The sequence below is a fragment of the Pteropus alecto genome, unplaced genomic scaffold (genome assembly GCF_000325575.1).
Source record: "Pteropus alecto unplaced genomic scaffold, ASM32557v1 scaffold68, whole genome shotgun sequence".
Taxonomy (NCBI): Eukaryota; Metazoa; Chordata; class Mammalia; order Chiroptera; family Pteropodidae; genus Pteropus; species Pteropus alecto.
This window is the reverse complement of record NW_006441386.1, coordinates 7556256-7575305: the sequence shown is the minus strand read 5'-3', so window position 1 is coordinate 7575305 and position 19050 is coordinate 7556256. Positions and strand designations below refer to the sequence as shown.

Sequence of the window (19050 nt, the reverse complement as noted above, 5' to 3'; positions counted from 1 at the left end):
CACTCTTAGCATGGCCCCCAAACTCCCCAGGAAGACAGAAAGAAAGACCCTACTCAGAGAGAAACACAGAGAGAGAAACTGTTGGAGAGAGGGTCAGAAAGAGAAAACGCAGAGACAGAAGAGACTGCTCTGAGACCCAGGACTGAGGTGGGGGCAGATGGAAGGGGAATGTTGCCCCCCCACCAGTTATCTCCAGAGACCCCTCGTAGGTGGATGGAGTGAGAACAGGTTTCAGGTCCCTCTGGGTATCCCTGAGGTGGCCAAGTGGTCTTGGGCAGAAGCCAAACCAGGCAGAGGCAGGCACAGGGCTGGTGATAAATGTCCCTCAGGTACCCTGTGGGCATGAGGATCCCAACAGTACAGAGCATGGCACCAGGAGGGAGCTCAGGGGTCCCTTTCTCTGAGGCCTCCCCAGAGCTGCAATCACTTAACCCCCTCAGACCCAGCCCCTGTTGATGAAAACTGACCCTTCCCAAAGTGGGAAAACTGAGGCGTCCTGGGTGTCACCTGCAAGCTAAAGGCTAGGTCCAGATCTCCACTACAGCCTTTAGGAGCAACCAAGTGCCCACTCTTCCCATGGAGGATAACGATGCTCCGAGTAGGCTTCCTGGAAAAGGAGGCACCAAGCTGGACTTGGAAGGAGTACGATTGGGGCTGGGAAGTGGAGGCAAAGGGGCAGACACAGCTCTCAGGGCACCCCCTGAGCAGAAATGGCCCAGGGCTGGGGAAGCAACGTGATTCCAAGAATACCCTGGCCTCCAGGGCTCTGGCCAGGCCTCTCCTGCCTCCAAGGGGAGAAGGATGTTATATGTGCCAGACAGGGGACTTGGTGTGGGGCCAGTGCAGCTGCAGCTGGAACATAAACCTGTCGTGGCTTCTGGCGCCACGGCCTCTCTACTCCAGCTCAGTCCAGACCCCTGGCTGGGCTGATGGGAACCAGGAGCCTTGGAGTGAAGTTTGGAGCCATGGGGATGGGTAGGAGGGTGGGGTGGAGACAGGAAATAGAGGCACCCCCAGTCCTCAGCCAGCTCCTGCTCAGAGAGCTCTGGCACACCCTTCATACCCAATAGCACTTCTAGGCAGGGCTTCCCTTGCTGGCACCCGCTCCTCACCTTCCACAGGTCCTGGTGCACCGTTGGTGCCTCCAGGTGCCCCCTAGCTCTCAGATCACTGGGGTCTCCCTGCCCTAACCACCCACAGCAGGACTCCCACTGTCCCTCCTAGAATTTCTGCTTCTGCTCTGCCTGAGACCTTCTGTATGACTGTCCCCTTCCTCCCCTGCTAGACCCCACAGTCTCTTCCTCACCTGTATCTCTCTGGCCTGTGCCTGAGTAGGGGACTGCCAGCTGATGGTGTGGGCAGTGCAAGGAGGCCAGGCAGACAGCTCCCCATACTCCCAGATCCTTGGAGACTGGGGTCTCTGTTCATTACTGTGGCCACGGGGGCGTACAGTGAGTGCTCCACAGATGGTTGCTGAATAAACATGGACTCCTTTATTTTCAGTAGAACATACAATTCTTAAATGAACAGCTTGTTGAATTTTCACACATGCATACATGTGGGTAACCATCACCTAAATCAAGATATAGAATGCGTCCAGTCCCCAGCTGGCTTACTAGTGCCCCAGTCTACCCTCAGGGATAAACTCTCTCCCCACTTGATCACCACCAGTTAGTCTTAGCTGCTTTTGATCTCTATATAGATGGAATGGTACAGCATGCAGGCATACCTCAGAGAGACTGGATTCGGTTCCAGGAGACCATAATAAGGCGGATATCACTATAAAGTGAGTCATGTGAATTTTTGGGCTTCCTAGTGAAAATAAAAGTTATGTTTACCCTACACTGTGGTCTGTTAAGTTTGCAATAGCAATATGTCTAAAAAATGCACATATCTTAATTCAAAAATACTTTATTGCTGAAAAATGCTACCCATCATCGGAGCCTGTTGGAAAAATGGCGCCGATAGACGTGATGTAGGGTTACCACAAACCTTTGGTTTATAAAAAACGCAATATCCGCGAAGCACAATAAAGCAAGGTACGCCTGTGCATTCCTCTGTGCAGCCTTCTCTTCAGCACAATAATGGCCAGGACAGTCCCCAGGTTGCTGCATGCATCAACATCCATTCTTCTTTATTGCTGAATGCATTCTACAGTGTGGATGCAGTGTCCTCTCTAGTTTGCTTATCCCTTTACCCCTGGGTGGACATCAGTAGTGTCCAGTTTGAGGCTGTTATTAACAAGGCTGCTACGAACATCCTCGTATATGTCTTCCGGTGGACACGAGCACTCATTTCTCTCGGGGAAATACTCATGAGCAGAACTTGGGTGGACATAAGAACAGTGAGTCCTAAGCAGGTCAGTTCTTATTCTCCTGGGCATTTCACACTCATCCCCTCCATCCCCGCAGTGGACCCACCAGGTGTCTCCTCCGCCTCCCTCCAGCGGCCTACCACTGGAGACTCCAGATTCTTCCGCCTTGTTTGGCAGAGCAGGGCAGCCATCCTGACCTCGCTCCTGCCACCCCTGTGGGCCCAGAGCCCCCATCTCACAGCCGAAGGGCCCACGGGGTTGGTCAGAAAAGAGAGAGCCTTGTTCCCTAAGGGGACACACGACTTTATTCCTGCAGGCTGAGAGCTCCTCTCATGGCACTTCAAGACTGTCTACTCTGTCTGAGAGACCCTCTCCCCATAGGACAGGGACTGTGGTCAAGCTGTTTCTGCCCCTAGTGCCTAGCTTGAAGCCTGGGGAGTATAACAGGCAGCCAGTAGCCAGGGACTCACGGAAAGGTGGGGCGGGAGAGAATGGTCCCCCAGAGACAAATGTCCCCACCTTGGGGATGGAGCCTGAAGATATAGGCTCAAGGTCTGGTCTCTGCTTGAGCACGGGCCTGGTATCCCTCGAGGGTCCAAGTGGGATTCAGAATCTCTTCTTCCTTTCACTCTGGACCACTGAGCCTTAGTCTCAAGGCAGGCCAGTTGGGGGCAACCAAGGCCCTGTCGTCAGCTGCCCCACCCCAAACAGCTCAGGCTGGAGCAGGCCCATGGTGGGAAGAGAAGGGGTCTCCTACCCTGTCAAGGCCGAGGAGGCCTCTGTTCCATGTCTGTGACATTCTCAGAAACTTCTCTGGGGCCAGTGGCCAGTCAGAGAGGCCAAGCCATGGCCCTGGAGCAGCGGGCAGTTAGGTGCCGTGACCATAGGTGCCGTCGTCCACCCCACCCTTGGCCCTCAGCCCAGACCCAGGTTCCTCTCTTCCCAGAAGTTCATCCCACTGAATGGAGTTACGTGCTTTGCCCTCATTAACCTTCTGAACCTTCCAGAAAGGAGTGGAAACACCCTGCTCATCCTCCGCTGAGGAAGCTTGGGGAGGAAGTGGGGGAAGGTAAGGGGACCACCTGGGGCTGCTGCCCAGATCAGGGGCAGGGCTGAGAGAACTGGGCAACCCTGCCTTTTCATCAAGGGCCCTGCAGCCCCCTCCACTCCAGCCCTGCCCCTCCAGCCAAGTTCTGACTCCCCGAGTTGGGTTGCCTACCCTGGCGGCACTTACCATGCCTGTTTCTTCATCTGTAAAATGAGGCTAACCATGGATTGCCCCCAAAATTTTGGGATTCACATTTGTGAATTGTTCAGGCCAGTTCCTGGTGTCCAGCAAGTGCTGCACAGAGTCACCGTGCCTTCTGTGTGTGGCCTTGTTGTAGCCACCAGCCCCCGATAGACACACAGACCACCAGAAATCAGTGAGTTATAGGAAACACACTCTTTATTCAGCCAGCTGGGTCTGCCAGGGGTACGCAGACCCCAAATTAAGCAGCCCTGAAATGTAGAGGTACAGGGTTTTTAAATCCCATTCCTCATTCTGTCTTAAACACAAAGGTCTAATTTTCTCCTATTCACTACCTGTCAATCCACAGGTCGGGTGTGCAAGTGGGGTACAGAAGCAGAAAGCTTATTGTTAGAATGTTATGTTCCCATGGGCGATAGCCAAGCAGTAATTTTCCAGCCAGCCTTTCCTGGGTCAGGTTGGAGTGACCAGGAGTAGCTGATGGTGGTGGTGGGGGGGGGATCTGTTTCTGCTTCTCCTTACTGAGAGAGGAAAGGAGGCATCTGAAAGTAAAAATAGATGCAAAGGAAAGGGCCTGCAGAAATAACCAACTCAGCTGGTTAAAACTGCTCTCTCTCTAACCCCATTCTGCCCTATGCTCTTCAGTTAGCATGTTTTCCACAGCTGCATCCCCGACCTCAAGGATTCTCCAGCTCCTTCCCTATCTCTGTAGCTGTATAGGAATGTCAAGACTGTGGAACTGTTTGCTGTGTTACAGCGAGAGCTCAGCCTTTGGATAAGAAATCCCCTAAGCCGCAGATATCAATGAATGCTGCTCCCTGCCTGTATGCCTAGGAGTGCCGTCTTTTTGTTCAAGATTCTAATAAAGGTGCTGATAACACCAAGGGTCTGGAAATTCCTCTCCTGCAGTCCCCCACCTGAAGCTGCCCCTCCCCACTCAGACAAAGGAATCACGGGCCCCTTGCATGGACACTGCGAGGGTATATAAGCTGTAAGAAATCTAACCAAGGGGAGATCGTGCTTTGGGTCTGTTGAATGCCCCACACTCTCCGCTGGCATTAAATTCTCCTTCCTCTAACCAGGTTGTCCAAGCGTCTGAATTCCTCCATTGGGTGTCGTTTCCTGCAACATTACCTGTCTCTTTTCAGTCCTGTCACCCCTCCAGGGATGAACAGAGAGCCAGCTTTGTGGGCAGCCAAGACATATTCTTGGGGCCCTTGAGATTCATAAGGAAAAATAACTTACAGTTGGCCACAAGGAGAAGGGGACATTTGAGCTGGGTGTGAGTAATGTAGGGAGAAGGCCGAGAGGACTAAATGTTAAATCAAGCTGTATTCAGAGACTGCAGTATGCTAATCAGCCCTGCAGCCAGGCCACCAGAGGAAACCTGCAAAGGAAGATTTCTGCTGGGATCACTAACAACCCATTTCCCCACACCATGAAGGGAAAACAGGAAAAACAGTCTTTCAAGTGCCACCCTACTCAAAACAAAATTATTCATCCCCTATGGATAAAACTATGGAGAACCTATGGATGAAGGCTGGGAATTGCCAGCAGGCCTTTCCTGCTACGTATTCTTCCTTTTCACACTATATACTCTTCTTCACAGTATATCCACATCAAAGGAAAATAGGTAAAGTCTTTACACTGCAACTCACAGGAACTAAAGAATGATATATGAACTGAATTCTCCAACACTCTGGGTCCCTCTCTGTGCCTTTACTCTGTCTCTCTCATTTTCTGCCTTAGAGGAGACCACACTCTGTCTGTGGAGTGTTACCTTTTCTCCAATAAACTTTCCTTTTGACTTTTGTGTTTTTCCTTTTGTGTTTGAATTATTTCTTACGCTCCGCCAAGAACCCTCTTCTCTCTCAGTGCAGGACTTGAGTCCTCCTCTGTGGAGAGCAGGTTGCAAGCTGACAAGGTCCTTACAATCTGCGAGATCAACCAAGAGTTCACTCACCTCTACAAACCCTGCTAAGAATGGGGATAATCTATGGAAATGCAAACGATTATAGCAAGGTGTGAAGGGTGGGAATAATCTATGGAAATGTAAATGATTAAAGCAGGGTGTGTAGGTTGGATGAGGATAATCTTATTTTAGTATGCTTTGGTATAAAAGCAGCTTGCAAAAATAAAACCGTGCCATTGCCCCACCATCAGTGGACGGTGGTCCTCCTGATCCCAGCCTTCTGTCTTTCTTTTCTCAATCTCCCACCATTCCCACTCAGGCTTATTTTCCAGAGCCGTGCAGGACGTGGCAGGATTTACCACTCGCTGTACGTGGCACTCCTCACCCCTAACACTCAGGAGAATTTGCCCTGTTCTGCATCATGAGGACCAGAAAGATTTGGACCTCGGGTGAAAGGGATAGGACGTGGAGACAGCAGCAGGAGTGACGCAGGACATGGCCAATTTCCCCGAGTTGGTGGGGAGACCAAGAGGAGAAGAGAGTTCTTTGGAGGAGAGCGTGGAAAGACTTAAACACACACGCCATAGTTAGAGTCAAAGGGAAGTTTATTAGAAAAGGGCAACACTCCACGGACAGGGTGTGGTCTCCTCTCAGGCAGAGAGTGAGAGGGACGTGGAAAGGCACTGAGAAGGGATGCTGAGTGTTCAGGGAATTCCGTTTATATGTCATTCTTTGGTTCCCATTTCCTTTGATATGGACATACAGTGAGGAAGTGGAAGAGTATGTAATGCTAAAGGCCCACTTCCCAGCCTTTAATCCTTAGATTCCCCTTGGTTTTAGCCATTGAGAATGACTCTGTTGGTTCTTGTTTCCCCTTCACAGGTGTGGGGAATGGAATGGGCTGTTAGCAATACCAGTAGAAAAATCGTCCTTTGTTCCGAAGGTGGCCTCCTAGGCTGGCTGCAGGGCTGATCAGCATATTGCAATATCTGATTGTGGCTTGATTAACATTTTTGTTTGTTTTTTGTTTTTAAAGACTACAGCACCCGGTATTCCTGGGTGGTCTCTCACCCAAGTACTAACCAGGCCTGACCCTGCTTAGCTTCCGAGATCACGCGAGATCACGCGTCCAAGTACTAACCAGGCCCAATAGTGTTTAGCTTCTGAGAACAGACAGGATCCAGGGTGTTCAGGGTGGTATGGCCTTAGACTTGATTAACATTTTTAATTCTCTTGCCTCCTCCCTACATTAGGAGGGCAAAAGAAACAGCATGTGTGAGCCCTCAGGCCATCATCCTGGTGACCCTAAAAACTCGGGCCTGACTCTGAGCAGCTCAAACCCACTGAGCAAGCAGGGATTTCAGACCCTGCAACACCACCTCCCAGGAATAGCCTGCCTGATGTCTCCCAAACAGGGTGACTCTCTCTCTCTCTCTCTCTCTCTCTCTCTCTCTCTCTCTCTCTCTCTCTCTCTCTCTCTCTCTCTCTCGTCACATTCCTATGTCTTTGTGCCTTGGGGCAGAAACTTTACCCAGGAAGTTTAGGATGATAGTTAGACCCAGAAGCAGCCCACCCCCTCCCCAGATTTCAGGACCAGCTGATTCCTTCCTCTCAGGGGCCTCATAGCCCCTCCTACCTGCCTGGCTTCCAGCATCACTGGAGCCTTCAGATCCCTCCGTGTGAGACATCATTCTCAGGAGAGGTCTAGGTCCCATGCCAAAGAGGGGGAGCAAATACACACCTGTGGGGAGAGGGTAGAGGAGCTGCCTACAACGGTCCACTTGAGCCTCCTGGGCTCCTGCTGCAGTGAACAACTGGATGTCTGGAGAAGGAGCCAGGGCATGGAGACAGCACAGCATAACTACAAGCACTAGAACAGGACCAGACGGGGAGGGGGCCTGGGGTGACCCCCTCTGTACCTGACGGTTTGAGATGACGAGCTGTGAATAGTCCCGGTGTCTGACGCACATTCTCTTTCTCCCGTCTCCCTTCTGCTCCATTTTTGCCCCTTTCCCCTACTAAATCCAAACCTGGAACCAGCTTTCTGATTTATCTTGTGTTTATTGAGAACTGATTGTGCCATCTCTGGGCCAGCTCAGACGGCTTCCCCCCAGGAAGTGAGAGCAGTTCTCATGGCTTGTCCGAGTTAAAAATAGAAACAAGAAAAAGAATGAGAAACAAGCGAAGAAACGTAAGAGAGGGGGCAGAGAGAGAGAGAGAGAGTTCTGCAGACAGACAGACAGAAAGACAGAGAGGCAGCTGGTCCCCTCTCCCCAACCATTTGTTCATTTATCCAGCTGATATCAGGTGACATGTGGCCCACTGGGTGTCACTTCATGGCTCAAGACCATTGTTCCCAAATCTGTTTCCCCAGGTTTGTGCCCCCAAGAGCTGGAGTGCTGAGTGGGATGGTGCAGCCACCCCGGGTGGTCAGCGTTCCCCCACTAGCTTGTGCTACAGGCGCCCTGAACAGCTCAGAGAAACAAATCTCGGCATGGCTGAGGTTCCAATGGGAATTTGGGTGGGAGAGAATCTCGCCCGTACCGTGCTGCCCTTCCTCCAGCCCCTGAGGTTGGGCTCTGGGCTCAAGGGCAGGTCTCAAGATGGTAGCTTAAGTCTTTGTGGCCAGGTTGTGTCTATCGAATGTCCCCAGTGGGGGTACGTGGTCAGGGAGTTTGATGGGGGTCTTCTCCCGCATTTGGCTTGTGGTCTGGAGGACCACGAGACCAGGAGGAGGTGCCAGGCTGGTGTCAGCTCTAGGTGGTGTGGTTGTCTGACGGGCCTCTGGGATATCCTGTCAGAGGAAGCCAGGATCTCTGTCCTAAACACGCTCCGATTGGCTTCTGTGGAGTCCCCTCTGCACACTCCTACCTTGGCCTCAGGCAGCCTCTGTCTGGGACAGGACTGCATGTTCACCTGTCTGCCTTTCTCTCCAGGCTGGAGACCATGAGGGTGAGGAAAGGTCTGAATCAACAGAATCAGAACAAAGGCAGTCTATGCCCCTCTGTGATACTGTTAATGCAGGACAGAGGCATGAGAACTACACACGTGGACTAAATATTAAACTGGGTTGTATTCAGAGCCTGCTTCGTGCCATTAGAAGCCTGAACCTGGCTGATCAGCATAGGCCAGACAGGGAACCTATGGGAGGACTCCCGCAGAGATTACTAAGGACTACCTCCCCACGCCTTTAACGCTGCATTCCCACACCATGAAAGGGAAACAGATATACACCCAGTTCCTCCAACGCTCAGGGTCTCATTTTCTGGCTTTGAGGGGAGACCACGTCTCTGACTGTGGAGCATTATTTCTTCTCGAATAAAATTTCCTTTTGTCTCTAACTCTGGCTCACGCTTGAATTCTTTCCTGCGTGAAGCCAGGGACCCTCTCTCAGCAGGCGTAGGGCTTGAGTTCCCCGCTCGGGGAAATTCACCCCATATCCCACATCACTGTGATACCAGAAGAAATACAGTCGTTCCCCCTTATTCGCAGTTTTGATTTCCATGGTTTCAGTTACTTGCAGTCAACTGCAGTTTGAAAGTATTAAATAGAAAATTCCGGAAATAAACATTCATGAGTTTTAAACTGTGCATCGTTCTGAGTAGCATTATGAAGTCTCGCTCTGTCACACCTGGGATGTGAATCATCCCTTCGTCCAATGTATCTATGCTACATACACTATCCTCCGACCCGCATGCTTAGTCTCTTGGTAGCTCTGCCAGTTATCAGATCGACTGTTCTATTTTATTATTAGTTGTTGTTAATCTCTTACTGTGTCTAATTTATAAATTAAACTTTATCATAGGTGTGTGAAAGAACAGTATATTTAGGGATCCCCGGTTGCAGGCATCCACTGGGGGGATCTTGAGACGTAGCCCCTGTGGATAGAGGAGGACTTTACTGTAAGTAGTTGGTCTTTGTCCCTGGTTCCTGGCACAGAACTCCTAAAACCCTCCCTAAAACCTTCAGAATTTTGAGTGGTAAGGGTGACAGGAGCATCTTTGTTATTCACAATGAGCCCTTTTCAACCTACCTGAGTTTATGCTAATGAGGTGAGCCCCAGGATAGCTTCAGGATTCTGGCTAGCACCAAGAGGAAGCAACCTCAGGGATTAGAGAAACTTTCAGCCCCACCCTCACCCCACTCCCCATAATCTCCAGGGAGGGGAGAGGGGCTGGAGATTGACTTCAATTGCCAATGGCCAATGCTTTAATCAATCATGTCTACATAATGGAACCGCCATAAAGAACCAAGACATGGGGTGTGGAGAGCTTCTGGACGGGTGGACACATCAGGTGCCGGGAGGGCAGCGCACCAGAGAGGACGTGGAAGCTCTGTGTGCCCCCATATCCTGAGTCGCAAACCGGTAATACTCAGTAAATTGTTTTCCTGAGTTTTGTGAGCCCTTCTAGTAAATTATTGAAACTGAGGAGGCAGTCATGGAGATGCAGGACAGGGCAAACTTCCCAGAGTGAGGGAGAGACTAAGCCCTGCGCTGAGAGAAGAGGGGGCTCCTTTGGCGGAGAGTGTGGGAAGAATTCAATACTTTCAGAAGGAAAGTTTATTAGAAAAAGAGGCAATACTCCACACACGGCATGGTCTCCTCTCAGAGGGAGGGAGGGAGGGAAGAAGAGAGTAAAGTTTATTAGAAAAAGAGGCAATACTCCACACACACCATGGTCTCCTCTCAGAGGGAGGGAGGGAAGGAGGAAGAGAGAGAGAGAGAGAGAGAGAGAGAGAGCGCGCGAGCGAGCGCGCGCACGAGCAAGAGAGCACCTAAGAGAATGAGGACAGCGAGGACAGTAAAGAGGACCGAGAGAAAGACAGTGAGAGGGACCCTGAGTGTTTGAGGAATTCGGTTTATATTATATATCATTCTATAGTTCCTCTGAGTTACAGTTTAAAGACTTTGCTGACCCATCTCCTTTGATATGGGCATACAGTGAGGAAGGGGAAGGGACAGGGGAAGGTTACGTAACATGAAAAGGTAAATAGTAGAGTGAAAGGCCTGCTGGCAGTTCCTAGCCTTTATTCCATAGGTTCTCCATGGTTTTAGCCATAGGGAATGAACATTTTATTTTGCAACATTTGATTTTGCGTAGGTCAGCCACTTAAAGACTGTTTTTCCTGTTTTTCTTTCACAGCGTGTGGGGAAATGGGTTGTTAGCAATCCCAGTGGAAATCTTCCTTTGTTCTGCAGGTGTCCTTCTGGCCTGGCCGCAGAGTTGATCAGCATATTGCAATCTCTGAAAATAGCTTAATTAACATTTTATTATCTTGCCTCCTCCCTGCATTAATGGGAATCCCTGATTTGTAACCAAGTTGGAAGATGTGTGGGCACCCTGGACATGCTCTGCTTGCAACTGGTGTCTGAAGTGGGGGCAGTCTTGTGGGACTGAGGGGTCTGCTATCTCCAGAATTGAGTTAAATTGTAGGACACTCACTGGTGTCTGGCGAGTTGGAGAACTGGTCGCTGTGAGAAAACCCACACATTTGGTGTCAGAAATGGTTGAGGAAAAAACAGATCATAGTAAGTTCATTCTTGGCCCTTCTCTGTCCCGCTCTGGGCTCAGGAACCTGGGACATGGACCATATACCATGCAGACCCCTCTGCCCCCTTGCTTCTGGTTAGGCGTGGTCAGTGGAGGCACCAGCATGAGATCAGAAGGCAGGAGGAGAGAGGCCAGGTATTTACTCACTGGCTCCCTCCACTGGCTTCATCCCTCTACCTACAGCCCCTGCTTCTGCCAAGCAGACCCTCACCCTTGGTTCCCGTTTACTGGCTCTTCAGTAAAGGCCACACCGGCCCCAGGTCAGCCTCTCATTTTGGTTTTGCCTAACATTGCCCACGCCTTTGTAAACTCTCTCAATTGCCTTGCAGGAATTGCAGGAAGGGAGAACTGCTCTAAGTCTTCCAGCCAGGAGGTGAGGCCAGCTGGAAACAGAGGCATGCCATCTGTTTCCTGCCGGGGCTGACCCACACAGGGCGTCAGTTTGTGGAACGCAAGGCCTTAGAATCACCCAGTACAACCTTCGCTTTTCACATAAGGGAACACCGAGGCCCAGAGAGTGTGAGTGACCTGTTCAGGGTCACCCAGCCCCAGATGCAGGTCTCGTGCTGCTCTGAAAATATTGTGGAGAGACCAAGGCAGAAATTGGAAGGCTGCTTGTTTCTTCCTCTCCTTGCCCCTCCAAACCCGGGTCCCCCAGAGTCATGTGAGCACTTCCTCCACAGCAGGCTCAGGATGTGTCTGCATTGGCCAATAAACAAATTAGGGCCGTGTGCACCTCCCAGAGACAGGCACCAGGAAAGCCAGCCAGCACCCTCCTTCCCTAAGCCCCTTACCCCAGCAGGTGACTCCCTCTACCTGGCATGGGGTACCTCCAGGCCTCCTCACCATCCCCCACCCCAACCCCTAGCTTTCCCCCACCTGCCCACCCAGCAGTCCCCAGTTGCTCCTGGGCCTTTACACATGCTGTTGCTCCTGCTTGGGTGCCCTCCTCATGTCTATCTGGCATAGTGCTGCCCTTTCTCCAAGGCCACACCTGCCCAGCAAGCCTCCTCCGAGCCTGATCTGACTCTTGATGCCTGAGTTCCCTCCATCCTTGTGCACGGTGATAGCCCTTTCCTCCTCCACGGTGGCGAGCAACTTGAGGGCAGAACCTTGCCTGGGTCATCTAGGCCCTGCTGGGGTTGCCCCGGAGTGGAGCTGATGATGAAAGTGCTGGGTGCCTGGATTAGGATCGGGGCCGGAGGCTGCTCTGGGCTTAGCCCAGGCTTCTCTAGGAGCCAAGTTACATACATAGTGCCTGCACTCCAGGCCCAGAGTGAGCACAGGGGTGAGTGAAGCTTAGAAGCTGCACCTCTTATGCAGGAATTGGAGGAAGGGAGAACTGCTCTAAGTCTTCCAGCCAGGAGGGGAGGCCAGCTGGAGAGAGAGGCTACAAGGAGGATGCTGGGATAAGGGGGCATCAACCGTCAGGTATACAGGGCAGGGTGAGCCCACCCTCCTCCTTGTTTTGGCCTCACTGCAGCCTAGTGGGCAGTGTGAACACACCCATTTTACAGATGGGGCACCGAGACCAGAAAAGAGGCTTGCCCTGCCCTAGATGGCTCAGTTGGTCTAGGACCTTGGACCTCAGCCCTGGTGCTATATCCTCCTGAACCTTCCCCCACCTCCACCCAGAGGCTGGGAACAGGGGCTGAGGAGACTGCTCAGGTATATAATGGCACAGACAGACATACAGGAAGGTGCTGGGGACATTTATTTCTGATATTTATTTCTGAGCTCTGGAAGCTGCAGGACATGCCCCCAGCCCAGGCTCTGCAGCCTGGACCAGGGAGGAGGCTAGGGGCAGATGGGAGCCCCCTGGCTTCCCTCAGGAGCTCCCCACAGCTGTCGGGCTGAACATGTGGTGGGGGTTATATCTTCTCACGCGCCCCGACTCCCCTGGTCCTGAAATGGGAATGCTCCCACAGCTGTCGTAGCTTGGGTGGGAGATGGGGAGGAGAGAGGGAGAATGATGTACACAGGGCCTGATCGAAGGACCCCAACTGTTGCCTAGAGGTGTAGGAGCACTGGAGAAACTGAGGCTCCACTGGCCAGGCTAGATTAACCAAAGGGAACCAGGCTATTTCTCTAAACCTCACAAAGCCAGTCCCTCCTCCCTGCGCTTTGCCATCACCCAGCCCCCTCTTCCACTCACCACACCCCAGGATGACTCTAAAATATTATCTGCTTGTCTTTCCTAATCAAACCCCCCACCCCCCACCCCCACTGGCTCCCTCTGGCCTTCAGGATACAGCCATTTCCTTAGCTGAGAATCAAGCACTCACCCCTTGCTTGGCCGCCTGAAACCCACCTGCCTCAGCACCTCCCCGTCTCCCTCCTCCCCAAATTCTACCCAGGAAAACAAGTTCCCCTTTTCCTCTAGGTGGCCTTGTGGACACCAGGGCCTGACATCTGAGCTCTGAATGAAAGTCTTGAGGCAAAGCTCAGCACTTGGCCTAAAAGCAATTCACCTCCTCCCAGGGAACTCCCAGGAGGTGAGCCTGCTGTTTACCCCACCTGCGATTCCAGATGCTGCCACCAGGGAACGATAGTGCCTGCTCAGAAATTGTTGGCAAGTTGCAGGCAGAGGGACAAGTGAGGGAGAGATTAAGAGGCTCTGGAACCTTAGGAGTCCCTTGCCGGGTAATTGTACCCTTGTCTGGCCTTCAGGGAAAACCACTCCAGCATGGCTAGCAAGGGAGAGCTTGGCTAGGGTCCTGGGCCAGGGGCTGCTGATGAAGAAGTGAGGGAGGAAGAAGGGGATAAAGGCGGTCCAGGTCAGGGACCTCACCCCTCCCAGGGGCCCAGGCAATATCGGTCCTGCCCACTTACCAGGTGTAGATGAGCAGGGTGAGGAGGGCAGTGAGGAGGACGGTCAGCAGGACCGACAGAATGGCCATGATGACTACGGTACCTGCACCCTGGGGCCCTGGGGTAGCCTGGAGTGCCACAGCTGAGAGTCGTGAGGGGGACCCACGGGCAGCCGGGGCAGGCCATGCAGGAAGGAAAGAAGTCTGATCTGACCCGAGAAGGGGGACCTAGAACAGCCTCCAGAACCCCCACTCCCTACTTGGCTGGGGGAGGCGGCCCTACAGACAACAGGATGGAAACGATGGCTCTGATTGACAGGGACTGGCCCACCCCCAGTCCTCAGGAGCCCCCCATGCCTCCAGCCCTGGTATGTAACCTGCTCACCTGGCCTCATACCTTGCTTCAGATGGGTCTCACTGGACCACTCTGTCTCAGCCACGGATCCTCTATCACTCATCACCAGGAACTTCACTCTGAACAGGGAACCCAACCAACACAAGGAGTAGGAGTCCCCAGGTTCTGACCCCTTGGGCCCTCTTGCCTGTCAGTCTGTCCCCTTGATTCCCAGGGCCTGACGGGTCGGGGAGCAGGGACTGGGGCTCAAGGCATAGTCTTGGAGCCCACCTGGAGGGGCTCCAATCTGTGCTGTGACACTTCCCAGCTGTGTGGCCTTGGGTGTGTCACCCTTTCTGGGACTCCACTGTCCTCACCTAGGAAATGTGAGTGGACTAGATCCCCCAGCACTGAACATCAGTGAACGAACCCCTGAGTGAGATGGTCAGGGAGCCGTCCTCCCTGGGTTGGGGAGACACCACCCGTGGGATCCACCATCCGTGGGATCCGAAAGGCCCATAGGGGCAGGGGCTTAAGTCAGAGGCCCTCTGCACAAGAAAGTTGGGAGAATTCACTCAGACCTCCTCCCTTTGGTGGAACTAGAGCGGGAGACCCAGTCACCTAGTTGTGAGCTGCCGTAGACTCAGGTTTGAGCACAGGCAGCAGCACATCTCTCATAGCAGGACCCAGCAGAGTTGCTCACCTGTAGGGGCCTGGGCCTGGCAGTGGGTGGTTGCAGCCCCTTGTCGTTGGGGAGCAGCTGGTGTCATTGCCGACTCGGAGGACCTGGAGCTGGTTGCCAGGCTGGCCCCCCTGGTAGAGAGCCCGGTTGGCCATCAGTGTGAGGTAGTAGCCCCTCTGGGAGAAGTCAGCAGGGACTGGGATGTCCTCCAACCTCTGTGGGGCAGTGAAGTTCCGGGCAGCTGAAGGTGGCATTCAGGTCATTTGGTGGGGGCCATGTGGGCAGGGCTCCAGCCTGTCCCACCGGGCTAGACAGTCCCCTGGCTACATCCCTGGCAGGACCTCCCACTCTAACCACCCCTTCTGCTCTTCATTCTCCTCTGCTCACTTCACAGAGGGAAAACCAAGGCCTGTCCGAGCGGTACCCACCATTGCTGTGGGCCACCACCAGCCAGATGGGGTCAAGGTCGGAGATGTTGAGGTGACTGAACCGGCCCCGTGGCTGCTCCAGCGTGAAGGTAGACTGGGTGCATTTCCCTGCCAGGGTGCCACTGGAGAGCCTGGGCACATAGCTGATGCTCTCTGGGGCCAGCGGGGACAGAGAGAAGAGACTCAGCAGGACAAGCAGGCCCCCGCAGCTCAGAATGAGGGGCCGGAGCCCGTGTCTGCCTTGGGAGCCCGGTCTGAGGGAGGAGGTGGGGCTTTCCCTGACTTTTCAGGAGGCCTCCCTGGCAACTCTGTGCCCATGGGCCATGGGTAAGTGGTCTGAGTCCAGCCCTGGCTCCGCCTTGGGAGCTTATGAGGGGTGGACACTGGGGAAATCAGGGGAGGCCCATATGGCCCTGCCCTACCCGAGTCACTGGGCTTTCTATGTGGTGGGCAGGGCCCCAAGAAAGGGGACAGACAGAGGCACGGGAGGTCCCCTCCCCCTGCTACAGGCACAAGTGTTCTGGGGAAGGGGCCTTAGGCCTTCTTGGGGTGAGACTCAGATATGGGGGAGCCCGAGTCCAGCTGGTACCCAATGGCCTTGAGCTCTGACTCCCTAGGCCTCAATTTATCTACCTCTGAAGTCTCTCCAGCTCCACCCACATGGTCTAGATTGGTTTGCTTGATGAGAGGAATGAAAGGCTCGAGAGGGGTGGAAAGGTGACACAGGAAGGTCCCCACCAAGACCCCAGGCCCCGGGGATGTGAGCCATCAAGAGGGGTGCCATGTCCTGGCTCAAAGCCTAGGACACCCTCTCCTCCCCACCCAGTGCTTAGCCACCTCCCACCACATCCGAAGGCACCTTCCCCTCCTGGAACTTGTCCCCCTCTCAGCCCCTCACAGCCTCATCTGGGAAAGGGCAGGGACAGCTGGGGAGGAGAAGAAGCCTGAGCCCTATGCCCATACCCAGCCCAGCTGCCGGGGCACTCAGAACCTCTAACTCCTCCCTGGGCCCCTTGGGACTAGTACCCCTCCTCTCTCCAGCCCCAAATACCAGAGAGACACAGAAAAAAGAGCTTTATGCATGTTTCCAGAATCTTCTCCCCCTTTTGGTTCAGTTCAGTTCAATTCAGTTCAATTTAATTCCATTTAACTGCCAAGTTTCAGTGCTAGAACCCATCTTTCTCTGAGCTCCCAGTTTTACCTCTGAGGCCCAGTGCATGCTACATACAGCAGGTACTTAACGTTTGCTTAAGAGCGGGGAGAGGAACAGAGGGAGAGGAAGGGAGAGAGAGAATGAAAGAGAAAAGCAGTAAAGCTCAGAGATAGGGGGATTGCATCTTTTACAACTTGGGGTCGGGGGCGGGTGGGGGACGGGGACAGATGTCTGTCTTGTGACCTCTTTGGTGGGCTGTCTCTCCTGACCCACCTAGGTCCTAGTCCCAGATTTGGGGCTTAAGAGGCAGCTGGGGGCAGGTCTGTTCTCCTGAAGCCCACCCTCACCCCCACCCTCACTCACCCAGGCCTATCCCTGGCTGAAGGCTGGTCAGCAATAGCAGTAGTGGCATCAACAGCCCAGACTGACCCTCACTGAGTCCCATGGCCAGGCCAAGCATCCAACAGTCTGTTTAAAAGTCTTTCCTGCAGTGTCCAGAGCCTCTGAATTCAGCTGTCTGTGCTGGGCTGGGGGAGGCAGCTCTGGCACCTCCTGCTGCCCCTCCCAGGTGCCCCCTCCTCCCAAACCACTGGTTGGACAGGTTTAGGGGCATAATCTGCGGCCCCGTGGATTTGGCATTCCCAGGGAGGGGTCTGGAGAGAACAATCAGTTGCTGCCTCCAAGACAAGCCCAGACACCCCTCCACCCCCCTCCAGAAAGGCCTACCCAGGGAAGGGCTGGAAGGGAGGAGGCAGCCCTGGGGCCAGGCACCGGTTGACAGTCCTGCCACGCCCTGTGGAATCTCCTCATCCAAACAGTCCCCAACCAGGCAACTAGCGCTCTCCACAGCCCCCCTGCTCAGAGGGAGTTACCCTCATTTTCTAGAGGAAGCATAGAGAGGGGCAGGAGTCTTGTCCAAGATCATGCAGCCGGCCAGGGCAGAGCCCAAATTACAGGATCATACCCAGAGGCAAGCTTGGGGGCACTCCCTGCAACCCGGTCCCTGGAAGGGGCTCCTCGACATCACCCTCTCCTCATCCAGGTGACCTACCTTCTCTCTGTGGCCACTGCCAGGGCAGGACAATCCCTCTTCAAATAGGAGATTCCCGGATGGGGCCCAGGGCAGGTGGGCAGAGCATGAACTGACACTGTCTCACCTGGATTGGAGCTGCAGCCCCTCGCAGCTTCCTGCCCCAAGTACCAGCCTGGCCAGAGACACCCTCTCCAAACTCAATCTCTTTTGAGGAGTACTTAAAAATTTTTTTTTTTAAAAACCATTACAAATATTCTGCAGTTGTTATAATGCATTTACACGCTCTTTGATTGCCAGCCCACATACACTAATTTTCTTTCCAAAAATACTTAAACTATGCCAATTGTTTATTATAGTGAACTTCAAAAAAGAAAAGTATTCGTGCCAACACTACGTAATTACCGAGTTGGTTTTTCGTGACTGGACTTTTCAATATTTAAAGTTACTCTGTTTCATCAGTGATTGACTCAGCCTCAAGAAACTGGCGGCAGGGGGCGGCGGGGTGGGGGAGGGAGCGGCAAAATCAGAGCAAAGGCTGCCTCAGAGAAGGCAAATGAGGAGCAGAGAGTCCTGGTGCGCGCTGGGTTAGCCTCAGCCAAAAAGCCGCTGATACCGCCTCTTACCGTGGGCCTGCTGCTTTGTCCTTCTGCCCCTCTGCACTTTTGGTTAGGCCAGTCTCTTCCAAAGGTCCCTCACTACCTTGCAATACTCAGGGAACTTTCGTTCTTCAGTTCTACCTCCCCCAGGGTCCGCACTGTTAGAAATGTGCCCTGACTGGCCTTGGCACCTCCCCTCCACGCTCCACTAGCATCTGGCGTGCACCTCCATCTGCTAATCATTGCAGCATAGAGTATGTTCTATCCTACTCCTTCTGAAAGCTCTCTGCAGGAACTGGCTCTCCTTACTGCGGGGAGGGAGGGCTCCCAGGGTCTTGCACAGGCCCCTCCATAAAGCAGCTATTTCAGCCCACTGGTGGTGACACTGCTGTGTTTCAGAATCAGGTAGGTCACCCTGGGATTAGCATTTAGCTATAGGATGCAGAGGTTGGACAACAGAATTTTAAACAAATATGTGGGCCTTGGTGAGAGAGCATGTCCCCCTCTCTTCTGAGTCTGGGCTGAGCCACACTTTGCGTGGCCCAGACTCAGAAGAGAGGGGACATGAGCGGATCTGACAGGGGCCAAGCTGATAAGTCCCCATCAGACCCAGCGGTGAAAGCCTTTCTTCATCTCCCCAGCTTTTTACTACAGAAATGGCCACACCTATAGAAAAGTTAAAAGTATATGGTACAATGAATGCTCATATATACAGCCTTCACTCAGACCCAACAATTGTCGACATTTTTCTATATTTGCTCTGGATCCCCTTCTTCTCAGATGTATAGATTTGCTATATATATATTGTGTTACTCTCTATATATCTATCTATACTAATATGTATATATAACATATATGCTAATACATTTATGTATATAAAATACATATGTATAGGTTTTTATATTATACATTTTATATAATATATATTAATACATATATATATTTACATTTCTCTCTCTCGCTCCCTTTTAAAAGGCAATTGAAAGC

At 52.8% G+C, this 19050-nt stretch overlaps 1 protein-coding gene across 5 annotated transcripts; it reads right to left on the bottom strand.

Annotated features, from left to right (window-relative positions):
• Positions 1-10495: 10495 nt before the first annotated feature.
• On the bottom strand, positions 10496-18816 carry UPK3BL2 (uroplakin 3B like 2). Of its 5 annotated transcripts, none has more exons than XM_025051562.1 (6): positions 18091-18816; positions 15282-15434; positions 14875-15068; positions 14223-14311; positions 13860-13980; positions 12719-12964 (listed from the first exon to the last, which is right to left on the bottom strand). In XM_025051562.1, the coding sequence occupies exons 2-6, from the start codon at positions 15420-15422 to the stop codon at positions 12856-12858; spliced, it is 654 nt and encodes a 217-aa protein (XP_024907330.1). In that variant the 5' UTR covers positions 15423-15434; positions 18091-18816; the 3' UTR covers positions 12719-12855. The 5 variants fall into 5 exon arrangements, with proteins under 5 accessions (XP_024907332.1, XP_024907330.1, XP_024907331.1 ...); XM_025051563.1 differs by lacking the exon at positions 18091-18816 and adding an exon at positions 17486-18075; XM_006918665.3 differs by lacking the exon at positions 18091-18816 and adding an exon at positions 16798-17471 and having other exon boundaries at positions 14235-14311; positions 14875-15094.
• Positions 18817-19050: the final 234 nt, after the last annotated feature.